We start from the raw sequence: 12,712 nt of genomic DNA, 5'->3' as shown, positions 1-12,712 counted from the left end.
TAAATAAATACAAGCGCGCCACTGCGCAGTGTCGCACGTGCACACGCTCGCTCCCGCCGCCGGCTCGGTAGTCGCGTTGTCCCGCGCAGCGACCAACAAACGGTTGTCGATTTCCGCACGGGACAGATCCTGAAGGATCCAAGCAACATGACGACAGAGGTAAGAACATATAAGCCCTTTCACTCCTTTATTCCAGTCTTCTGTGAAAATATAACGGAATTTACTGTCTGTCCGCAAATTATTGCTATTTTTAGAAACGCGGTGAACGTGATTGACTTGCACGTGTTACTCATTTATCGACGATCATGTGCTTGTCTTCGACTCCATGTTCTTGAGCTCTGTTTCTGCACATCATCAGGTGGGGCTTTGGGAAAGTGTTTTTAGATCTGTGTGGTGTGTGTGTGTGTGGGGGGGATTCTTATTTAAGTGGTAACAAACAGAGGTGGGGGACATCCTGTGGATTGAGGATGAGGACTTAGGGGGACTTAAAAGAGCAGTGATGAAGGGGAAGCAGCCAGCACCATGGACAGGGACTCTGTCCTCTCTCTCCTGCAGCTTTCTCATGCCTCATAAAACCCTCCACGTCTGCAGTGTGTCATGATGGACAACTTTACGAGGGGCCGCTAAATAGATGTACAAATCAGCTGAACGGTTTAACACAAGTGTTCAACGGAGAGCATCAACAGCGTCTGCAGGTGTATTTTTAGTCTCGGGAACGCCTGGTGGCTGTCAGACCTGCAGCACATCCTCCCGTCTCTCCTTCGGTGTCCTTGCCGCTGTGGCTATAATGCAGAATACAGCTGCCTTAGTTATCATGCTAATGATCTCAGCAGGAGAGTGGCTGCTGGACAGAACACTCAGTTGTTAGCAGCTCCTATTCCAAAAATAACAATCATTTGCTGGTGCCCAATCTACCTGTGCCTTTATTTTTGTCCTGTGCTTGCGAGACCTGCAGTTATTTCCTCTGGTCCTGCGCCAGTGTCCCTGTCCAAGTCCAACCAATTACACACCAACATACTGAGCAGCAAATGGGGGCAATCATGTCCAACACCCGTCAATTAACCTGCGGCATATTTGATGTGAGGAGGCCACCACGCTTCTTAACAATGGGCGATCTGAGTTTGGGATGAGCTGCTGAGTGCTTCCACGTCTCATTTATTATGGATCATTTCCTGGCCTTTATCGAATGGTGAACGATCAAGTTAACTGACCAAGTAACAACAAGCTCACACACCGTCTGAGTGGATCCGTTAAGTCCTCCACATGCTCCTCTGGACTTCTCTGGCTCAGTATTTGTGTGACAGAGGACAGTTGGCAATGCGACCCTTCACTCTCAGGGTTGTTTCAGATACGTCCAACCCTCTACGCTCTCCTGGCTCACCCAGCTCAGCAGTGAACACCGGAGATGCTGCCCACGTCTGCGGAGATCCCGCTAAAGCCAGAGAATTGACAGTGAGGGAGAAGCTGGAAATGTCTTTTCTCTCCGTGCTTGCGTGCGCGGCCTCAGCCGAGCGTGCCCACTGGCAGCACTAATGCAGGCTGTCGCTGTGCGTTGGTAGACTCAGTGTGACTTAACTGGGAAACACAGAGCAGCAATGGCAGCCGCACAGATTTAAAAGGAACGACAAGACGTTTAGTGTCTCTTCATATTAAAACTGTGCACAAGAGAAGACCTATCATGTTCATTTATAACATTTCACTGTGGATTCAATTCTATATGCAGGCCAGGCATTATTGCATGTAATTTGCTCTTGCTTTGTGTTGAATTAAATGAAAGATACTAGGCATGGGTGTCGAGATCAGACAGCATTTCCTGTTAGCGTCCTGGTTGATCTGCATGACATTCGGTCTGACTGTGCACCATATTTAGCTGGACTGTCAGGCTGGACTGAGAGCACTTTCTCCCACACAGTGAACGTCAGCAGCCTCCCAACAGGAAACATTCATCTTCAGGGCTCAAACGGACAGAGCAGGCAATATTTGATAAGGTCAAGTTTTCGAGTATCAAAGCAGAAGGGCTGCTGGAGGACTTGGCATGGTTTTGCATTATTCATTCTTATTTCAGATTTGTGAGCGATTTTCTCAGGGTGCCTACTTCCTGGTCGTTGCTTTCTCACGCTCTAGTGAGACGTCATCAATCGCCACCCAATTCCAAGTTCGCTCGTTCCAAGTACACTCCAAGTTTTCTGGAAGAGGCCTAGTTTTTCTTGTATGCTTCAGCTCCCTTCTCAATTCACAGGCCTGGTCTTGTGAACTTCTGGAGTATACACATGAACATCTGTACTTTGAAGTACACATTTTACGCAAATTTTACTGCTCCTTCTTGCCAAGGTGAAAGGCATTGTGGGAGATATAGCTGTTCCAAGACCGCATATGCCATGACTGATGTATACAGGGGGACCTCTACTTACGAGCGTCTCTACATGCGGAATTTTCAGGTTACGTCTCAACGGGAAAATATTTCCTCTTGTTACGAAAGAAATTTCAGGATGTGAAAGGCAAAAATACGCTACCGCTGCTACTCGCAGCTCGCGGAGTTTAGCGAACGCAAACATGCTTGTAGCTGCTCTGCCATTGGCTATCGCCTAGCATTTTCCTGTCATCCCATTGGCTAGTTGGGACGTCAATCTGTACAAGTTTGTGTGTATCCTAGCATCACGAAGTTGGGACGGTATCCCATAATACATTTAATCTCAGGCAGCAAGTATACACTCCAGAGGTTCACCAGATGGTGCCTATGTGTACTGAGTATTGAGATATTTGTCTGTTATCCATTATGGCCTAAGAAAACAGGATTCAAATTCATTATTTAACACTAATAATAATAGTCAACATTAATCTTGATATAAATGTACATATATCAACAGAACTTCAAACAGTGTTCCAGAGTTAGACCCTTTACTTAATTTGCCCCTGTAATTTAACAGATTCTTCCCTGCCCTCTCCACCATTCTCACTATCCCACAAAGATTTACTGGCCTCCATCTTTACAGTTTTTTTTCTGCCCACAAAACCGCCAACCATCCAGCCTGATTTGCTGCCACTGGATGTGCAGTATTACCGCTGTTATGACTGAGCCGTCAGATGAAAAAGCTGATAAAGCTCCTTTGACCTTCGAGTTATTTGGATTATCTGGAGGAATTCATTTTTTACAGGGCCTGTTTTTCTTGTGCGGGATCTGTTTTGCGAAACTCTGGAGTTCTGTCAGAGAGGATTACTTTGTTGGTCTGCTTCGCGAGACTCAGGTTGAGCAAGAAAGAGTGAGTTTAAATCATGTAAACTCTACAGGAGCTTACTGGGATGGTCTGTGGGGAGGTCAGGAATTAGCATTTTTAAAACGTACTTGAGGAATCTTTGTTTCAGCCTCAGCCAGTGTTGGTAAAAGGACTTTTGACCTTAAACACTGACCCCACTTAATCAGACCTGTCACGTTCAAACTCTGGTTTCCACTTTCCACTTTCCGCACCAATAAACGGTGGTGGCATTTGAATGGAGGCCTCTTGGCACATGATTCCCAGTCATGTAAAGCCGAGATCTAAGACAGGGGTCAGGAGATCAGCGACAACAGGTCAAAACACAACGTGACCTCCCATAGACGGTACTGTATGTGACTGGTAATACACAAATCCTTCCTTCTTCATTCGCATTTTTCAGACTTTCCTGGGTTTTTTCCCATGATCAAGTCCTCTGTTCTACTACCAATAATTTATACCTCATCCTTTTTTTCTGGAATGCTCCCTAACTACATTACTGCACGATAAAGGACACACGTTCTTGTAATTCTATCTTTGTGTGACTTAGGTCTCTCATGCATTACCCAGCGCCCTACCCTAACTCTAACACCCCAACTAACTTAACTAACAAACTCAACTAACTAAACCCCAATCATAACTCTCAATTTAACCCAATTCTAATCTCAACCTTAAAACCACGTCTTAACCTTCAACCAGTCCCTTGAAGGGCTGGGACACCACTGTGCACAAATGTTCTCACTTTGGTAGTTCGAACATTTGGGTATTTCGGTACTCAAAATGTTGTAAAAACAAAGGACGCGCGCACACACACACACACACACACACACACGCACAAGCACACACACACACCATCACAAGTAAATAACCTGCAGTGATCCTGATTCTTATCCAACTGATTCTAACATGGATAAATGATGCTCAATCGCGCGCCGGTAATTGCTTCTTATAGTGGAAAGGCTTGCTGTTCATTCTGATAGCGTGCAGATGGAGGGGTGGGGGGTGTTAGGATGACGGAGGATATTTAAAGCTCTGAAGACATTTCTGGCTTTTAACAAACAGAAATAGCAGTTTGGGTGCTATTTCTGTCTGAGATCTATCTGAGATCTGTCTGAGATCCTATAGAGAGCTGACAGCCCGGCACTCTTCCCACTCTTCATTTTTCTGCTGCATCCCTTCTCCCTTGTTGAACTTTTCCCAATATTGTGGAGTAAATGCAATTGGCTCCTTTAGTGTTTCTGTGATCTGCAGCCTTTTGCGTCTAATTACCATGCTCTTGAGGGGGCTTATCAACATTCAGGGATGAGCAATATCGGCCTCCTTGGAGCGAGTGTTCGGGTGTTGAGTGCACCACTCAGCACCAAATTAGCTGCAAAGAGTCTGGTGTTTTAAATTACTGCACATTTTATTAAAGCAGGACTGCTGTAATAGTGACTTTTTGGTGTTGTTAAGTTCCACAACCTCCAGGAACTGAGACACAGTGCGTCGCTGGTCACAAAGGTCTTCATCCAGAGAGATTACAGCGAAGGAATCGTCTGCCGCTTCCTGACCAAGTTCCCCTCAGAGCTGGACAACAGGGTGAGCACAAACACAGACACACATGCCCCACTCACACCGCGGGGAAGAGGTGACACAGAGAGTGTTCTGGTTGTAATGTCTTTTCTTTTTTCTCCTGATGTTGGTTTGTGTTTGCAAGTAGATCGAGCGAAGCTTGTTTGATGAGACGGTGAAGACGCTGAATTCCTACTATGTCGAGGCGGAAAAAATCGGAGGCCAGTCGTACCTGGAAGGCTGCCTGGCTTGTTGCACGGCTTACATCGTCTTCCTCTGCATGGAGACGCGCTACGAGAAGGTGATGAAGCAGCAGTCAAACACACCCCCTGACCAGAAACAATCTGGGAAACGAGCTAATCTACTGAGATAATGTCAAATGTCCCAGTTTTAAAGCATCAAAGCTTTGCACTTATCTCTTAATCTGCATGAAAAATCACTTTGGAGAGTTAATTGCTGTAAAAATAGCTGGAAATAAGTTCATCGGAAGCTGCTGCCGGTGTTTATGCTGTTTTATATTTTCTCTTTGAAAAGCTTTTCAGAGCTCGATTTGAATATTTTTAAAGCGTGTTTGTTATGGTTAGGCCCCCTCCTCATAAATAAGTCTCTTTATTAAAAAAACAAGCTCCTTTCTATAGGAAAAAGTCACACCCACGGCCGTATTTTGTAAATCTTATCTTTGGCATAACTACATCAACAGTTATACATACATAAAACATCAAATGTCATGAAGCCAGAGCGTGTGATTAATCCTCTTGTGACTGTCCGCCCGCGTCTCAGACAAGACGAGAGTGGCGAGAAGTCCCAGCATGCCTCTCTGTTGTGTTTGCCGTCACCCACATGATTCTTCTTCCTGTGTTTGTTGCGCTTCATGAACGCACCTTAATGAAAATGCTGCTGCGATGCTGGGAGCTTGACCAAGACACACAAAAGAACTTATTGCAGCGTTGAAACCAGGCAGAAATGGCCCAGTCGGCTCTAATCTCGCTGTCAGCTGGGTGCCGCTCCATTTCTGATGCTGAGACCATATCAGCCCCACAGAGCAGTTGTTTATTTGCTTCTTGAACTTAATCATCTTGGCTGGATGACGGTATGACTGATGATGATCAAATATACCCACCCAGGTCGACGCCGAGCGTGCGCTCACGCATGTGTGCACGCCGATAACAGCGACACACACCAATGAGCATGGATGACCGTGGAGATCCGAGCCCATGGAGCTTCCATCTGCCCCTATCAAAGGGTGCTGATTGCTCCCAGCATGTCAGAACAGCTACACGAGTGCACAAGTATTCATAAACTCCCTCCATCTTTGATCCTTTTTGACACAGGCGGCACACACCATTTCCACTGGCGGTGACATAAATGCGTCTGTTTTACACTCACAACCTGCATGCAAACCAAACTGTGACACCTGATCCACACGTCCCGTTCCCACCACACTTGTGTGACTTCAAAATTGACCCCCATTGAAGCCATTTTCTGCTTTGTTTGCAACCTGATTTGATTTTTAATTCTTAATGCTTCTTGGGAGACAGCATCAGGTATGTCTGGGTGGTGCAGGCCTCAGGGCCGGAGCTCTCACAGCTGCCTGCAGCTGTAGAAGGCTTCTCTGCGGTCTGCAGATCTGTTGTTTTAGCAGAATCCAGGCCAATTTTCTCTCTTCATACGCTTGATTTCTGTGCCAGGTTACTACAATTAGCAGATTTATGCCTAAAGTCCTCTAGTGTTTAGTTCTCATCAGTCACCCTGGTGTATAATTGCCGTATAAGTGTCAAAAAGGTATAGATGCATGAAATGTCTGCAGCTCCAGCGGTACCGAAGAAGCCCTGAATTCAAATCAAAATGTCAGAAAAAAATTCACCGCTGTTCCGCTCGCCAGCACAAGTTGGGATGAACGTTGCCTCTGTGCTGCCTCACAGATGTATTTGACGCCGCCTGATGCACGTTTCGTCCGCCTGACGCGCGCCATGTCTGCTTTAAGGGAAGCGTGGCTCATTAGCTTTGATAGATGATGCTGACTAAAGATGACATGCTAACGATGGCAGCCCGGGCCTGCACGCCCCTGGTTTCAGACTCCAGGTCTTCTCACACATTCCTCCAGTCTGAGGGGCAAAGCTCGGCCTCACTCCGCTGGCTGGAGCTGCAGCTCTGCGGTTGCTGCATTACAGACTTGCACAACTCCGAAACAAATCCAACACGAATTCCATTTGAGTAAACCGTCCGTCTCAGATGGTCCAGTGGTTCCAAATCGTCTCCACAGTCGACCAAGACAGAACACGAAGCTCGAGAGCCACCTGTGGGATTACAGACTAAAACCTCCAAATGGAAACTTCAGGCTCGTCAGCTTCGGTTCTTTAAGTCATGACTTGTCATAAGTGGCTCAGAACTATGGTAAAAGGTCCACAGTACTTAGAGCATAATGGGATTACTCAGAGTTTAAATGCTAACGGAAAAATAAAGACGACTGAAGAAAGTCAGGATTACGTATCGTACACAAGCTCCAACGGCGAAGGAAAACTCTCCCATTTTTCATTTTTTCCATCAGAAGAGGGTTGGAGCTGCCTCATGTTTAGCCTGGTCTAAAGCTGCGCATTCTCTAAACAAACAGATCGAATATGTTTCTTTCCAGGTTCTGAAGAAGATTTCAGGCTACATCCAAGAGCAGAACGAGAAGGTCTATGCCCCAAGAGGTCTGCTCCTCACCGACCCGATAGAAAGAGGAATGAGAGTCGTATCCTTCCGCATTCTGAGCACTGGGGAGAGATGAAGAGAAATCTTTTAGATGTTTTAGACAAAACTGGGAAATGTCTGTGTGTGCATTATGGGTAATATTTCACCACCAGATGGTTTGAGGCCATCTATCACCTCGATGGATTTATTTCCTGATGCTGCATCCAAGGAAATATAGACACGAGAGCTGCAGTGATGCTGCAATGTGGCTTGTTATTTATGCTTTTTCATCAAGCAAAGACAGAATTTTAAAAAAACAAAAACAACAACAAAATATTTGAAAAGCGCAAACGCTGAGGCAGCATGTAATATTTGGCAGTGTGATTTCCAAATGTGCGGAGTGATTAGTGATTAGAGTGGGAATTCAGGCCCATTGCAGCTGAAACATCTGCGTTGGATGAATACCAAGAACTCAAGAACGCTTTGCTCCTTACCAACGATGTGTCCTTGAACGGTTCACCCCAACTCCGTGGACAATTGCTGTTCTAATATGGAACAGTGGGAACAGGGCTGAGCTAAAAAAGAACCATGACATTGTGTAATATGTCTTTAATTATTATCATTGGTTTTTTTCCTTTGCTCGTTACAAAATGTTTTATGCAGTGTTGCTACATCGCTACATTAGTATTTATATGACGCCTCATGTTAGTCCGTAATTAATGGGACGATATGTCCTGCGTGTGAGCCCCCTGCTGCCCATTGTTGTGACAATTTACATGTGGGTTGCTAACCTATTAGCTCAATATTGAAGGTTGTTTGGATGTTGTACGAAGACATTATTTCGGCATTTCTACAACTGCAGCTGCAACCAAAGCCTAAATAACCTCGGCCAATGTGGTTAGCTTTTAATCTGTGTATGTTGACCCTTGACATGTGCGTCCTCAGCTGGAGATCAGTGTGTTTGAAGACCAGGGCTCCGTCAGCTCCAGTCCCAGCAGCGGCATGTCGCTGGCAGGCGGTAGCGCTCGGTGACTGGAGGGGCAGCACCAGGCTTACGGGTACCACCACAGGGGCAGCGGGACGCTTACCAACATCCGCATACTGAAACATGAGAGCACCAGGTTTTAAGGGAAGCGGAGAGAAAAGAACGAGGAGGTGATCCACAGCATTCTAGATCTCCCCGCGTGGGCTTCCAACACACCCCCCTCCTGAGAACAGGAGCTAGCTTACGGGAACACGGCGGAAGCCCAACAGAAAAAAAAAAACACCAGCGCAACAGAATCCGCACTTCAGGGAAAAATCCCTCCCAAACAGCTGTCTAAAGCAATCACACTTTTTCTTCTTTTATTTTATATTTTCCATCCACATTTTCTCTCATTCCATCACATATTTTTCCATGTTTCATAGTATCTAAGTGGCCACTGCAGAGCTGATTCAGTGGGGCTTTTTCTTGATTAGAAGGGGCACCAATTCTTTGGGGACCACAGACTTTGCCTGCTTACTGACTCACCAACTGGCTGTGCAGCACTTCTGAAGTTAAGGTCAAACCACGTTGACCTTTGGCAAATTGGGCTTACGAGACTCCTCAGTTCTCTTCCTTGCTAACATGCGTTTGGCTCCAGTATCAAACAGCTGACTAAGAGCACCTTGGATCACTTATCCCTTCCATTCACTGCAGGGATCCACATCACAGATGTAGGTCCCCTGACCAGAACATGCACCCACACACACTCACACACACACACACACACTGAGTGCTCGTACACTCTGTGGCCAGTGACCAAACATTCCTGCACACACACATTCTGGCAGCCACGGCTTGGTGGATCCAACCCCACCAGACAATATCCTCTGTGGTCTCAGCTCATTGAGAACTCAAGCAAACCCAGACCCGGCAAAGGACTGTTCTGGATTCTGCTTACATGCACTCACATACCTGGTGTGCGCACGTGGCTTCCCATCAGACGCAGGTAAACGCTAACTGTTGCGCAACAAAAACGTATTGTCAGAGTTGCTAAATGCGACTTAACGATGTGGACAGTTGGACATTCTACTTGAAGGGGTTGCTGCGTTGTGGACATGGCAAAATAACTCTATTTAATGTCTGGTTAAAAAAATATTCAACCTAAACATCATCCATCTTCCACTGGACTGGACACCCATTCAGAATCTCTCCAGAACAAACCTGGGCCATGTTGTCTGCAGGCATTTAACTGGTGTCATGGTTTCTGTTTCTCCCCCTCATTTTCCACTTTGTTTTCTTCAACGCTCCCTCCTGAAATTTCTTTTTAACAGGCGCCTCATTTATTCGCATATTTATCCTTCAAGGGTGTCAAACTAAAGTGAAACCAATCGGCGGTTTCGCTTCACTTTAATGGATCTTCAAGTTGGGGGTTTGATACCTGGAAGATCGTCAGGAACCATTCTGGTGGTGTTTTTCTGTCGGGCTGTCGGGTTCAGTTGTGCTCGTGGTCGGCCTTGCGCTTGTTCGGTGCCTTCATGTTTCACCCTGGTGGGATGGACACTCAACCTGGTGCCAATGGACTGAAAGCAACTCTGCCAGTGAAAGCAGAGGAGCTAACTGGTGTACAAAGACTACACAGGAGGAAAATTGCACTCCTAAAGTGGGCGGAGCTTCCGCGATGCTGTTTGCATCCAGATCCTCAGTGTTGTTAAAGACAGTTCACCTATAAGTTTTCATTAGCAGCAACGAGCAATTAGTGGCGACTTCTCCCCAGCACATGCGCAGATAGAGCATCATCAATTCGCTAATGTTAGCCAGCTAACAGGATTATGGCTGCCGTTTATGGTCAGACCCCAGTGTAAATTGTTCAGATTTGTGGTGAGTGGAATTAGAACAGTTGGATAACATCAAAAAACTAATATGGAGACTTAAAGAAGTCCCTGTTTCCAGGGGTTATCTGCAGGGATGTCATCAATGATTAATAGGTGATTAATATAGAGGACACAATTTTCTTCCTAAAGACGAGTTCTTTTATCAAGATATATGTTTTATAAGGTGTTTAATTATGTTGTTCAGGGGTAATTGCATGGTGATTATGTGGGTGTTAAGTGGGAAAGTAATTTATATCGTTAAATCTAAATGATCCTGTTGGATGGAAGCGATATCAGCCATCGCCCTGTCTTCAGGGGCTTAAGATCTCACAGATTAAAGATACTTTAACACAAGTTTCTTCACTGAAAAACGAATAAAAGGGTTGTCGAAACCATAGTTGCTACCAAACTCGGTTATAAAGCATCAGCTTGCAGATGACCCATTCTGCCTCCCCCACTCTGTTTCTGTAGAACGGTAGACGTTGCTACCAGAGTTCAAACTCATTATGAAACAGACGGAAAAGACACGTTTGTGGACCCGTTCATCTTTAGCAAGTCTGTTTATCTTCCCCTGTAGTTCAACCAGAGTGAACCCAGGTACTCTGACTATGTCGTGTGTTGTTCAAAAGTGAAGTCATGCAAAGATGTCTTCCATGTGTGGAACCTCTGGAACACTACCGGTCTGTGGATAACGCTGCATGATGTCATCAAAGATGACAGGAATTCAAATCCTTAGAGGAGAGACTCGCTTTATTCTGTTGTTGGTGCCGTGTGTGTGCGAATTCATGGAGGCATTTACATAATTTATCCACGTTTATTCATGTCATCTATATTTTCTTAAACCTGATGATTATGCAAATATCAAATGTCTTTGAAGGCAGAAAAATGAAATGACTATTTCAGCAAATAAATCGGCTTTAATAAAAGATTTCATAGAAAAGTTTGTTTTGTTTTGAAAGAGCTGAAGGAATCGGTTGATGGTAACAAGTCTGAAGGAAGAAAACTGACAGCAAGATCCTGGACACGTGTGTGTGTGTGTGTGTGCGCGCGCGTGCATGCGTGCGTGCGTGTGTGCGTGTGAACCCTCAAACAGTCTTTTGAAGTTGTGGGGACCAATCAAAATTGTCCCACTTTGATAGTAGTTTGAGTGTGTGTGTGTGTGTGTGTGTGTGTACAGTGGATCCATCATAGCCTTTTCATCAGGCTAATAATTATCAATAATATTCTGGTATTCTGGCAGCAGTTTGGGGGAGATAAAGGGAGTAAAGACAGTGATATTTTGTCTGACAGCAGAGGAGTGAATCCCGTCTCTACACCTGTGGGGGAAAGGTCAGCCTCACACCAGCAACACACTCATCCACAAAGACCTCCTTTGTTCCCTCACTTTAACCTTTCCCTCCCTATATTTAATACTTTAATTTAATCTTATTTAACAAAGAAAAACATGTGGTAACCACTTCTGGAGTGTCTTTTGTTTGTCTTGGTCATGGATGGACAAAGGGGGGGGGGGCTCCTATTGTTTACTCTCTCAAAAGTCTAAAAACTCTGTACTTCATGAGCACCTCTGCAGTTCTGAACATGTTGTGAATGGCAGCGACGTCTGGCTAATCCAGAGCAGCCGAGTTTACAACCACGTGGAGGCCTGCGGAGGAAGCTCTCAGCATGCACGTCACACAATACCAAGAGACACACAACTGGTTCATCTACGGAACAGAAAGTCCGGTGATTACCTCCGCCCTGGTGTCCCTCTGGGGTCTGTTGTTGGCCCCAATCGATCTGCATAGCCGAGATGGTGCATCTATTTAAGCAGGTTTTGTTGGGCTCATTCATTCTTCAGGTGGTGAACACCCTGCAACCTGAACCAGTTTTATGTATTAAACTTGTTTTAGGACTATTTTTAGAGCGGTAATGAATCCCAGAGCAGCTTTACTGGAATCTGGCCCATTTGGTTCCACTGTTCTCTGACAAAGCTGCATCATTTTATTTTTAGGCTGTTCATACTTCTCTTTTTGCCCAATTGCTCTTCAGGGGGCATTTTATAATTAGTGGTCCGAGCCAAAGAGGAAGCCGAATGAATCGTGCAGCCACCATCAAAGACGTGATGTTGACCACATGTATCGGACCACATTCCGAGTCAGCGCGGAGCGTTCCCTATTGCTCTGGTCTTCTTCTTCCAAAGTGTGTTTAAGTTCAGTCATTGTGAAAACACCTCTTTATTTATTATAGCTAATATTCTCTCATGTGACCGAGCTCAATGCTGTAGTTGAAAGGGGAAGGTTTCATATTCTCCTTCTTCTCTTCGTCTCGAAGCTCGTGGCTGTATGGAACTGTTGTTTTAGTGAATGCATGTTACACACAGTATGTATCACACACACACACACACACACACACCCAGGAGGACC

General features: G+C 45.5%; 1 protein-coding gene across 1 annotated transcript; it reads left to right on the top strand.

The window, feature by feature from the left end:
• Positions 1–11,250, top strand: LOC130534053 (golgin subfamily A member 7B-like). Its single transcript, XM_057047926.1, has 5 exons — positions 1–159; positions 4,704–4,829; positions 4,951–5,103; positions 7,435–7,536; positions 8,421–11,250. Exons 1-5 carry the CDS (start codon positions 148–150, stop codon positions 8,505–8,507), a joined length of 480 nt encoding a protein of 159 aa, XP_056903906.1. The 5' UTR covers positions 1–147; the 3' UTR covers positions 8,508–11,250.
• Positions 11,251–12,712: the final 1,462 nt, after the last annotated feature.

The sequence above is a fragment of the Takifugu flavidus genome, chromosome 11 (assembly GCF_003711565.1).
Source record: "Takifugu flavidus isolate HTHZ2018 chromosome 11, ASM371156v2, whole genome shotgun sequence".
Classification (NCBI taxonomy): Eukaryota; Metazoa; Chordata; class Actinopteri; order Tetraodontiformes; family Tetraodontidae; genus Takifugu; species Takifugu flavidus.
The sequence above is the reverse complement of the archived record's forward strand: the minus strand, read 5'-3'. Positions and strand labels throughout refer to the sequence as shown.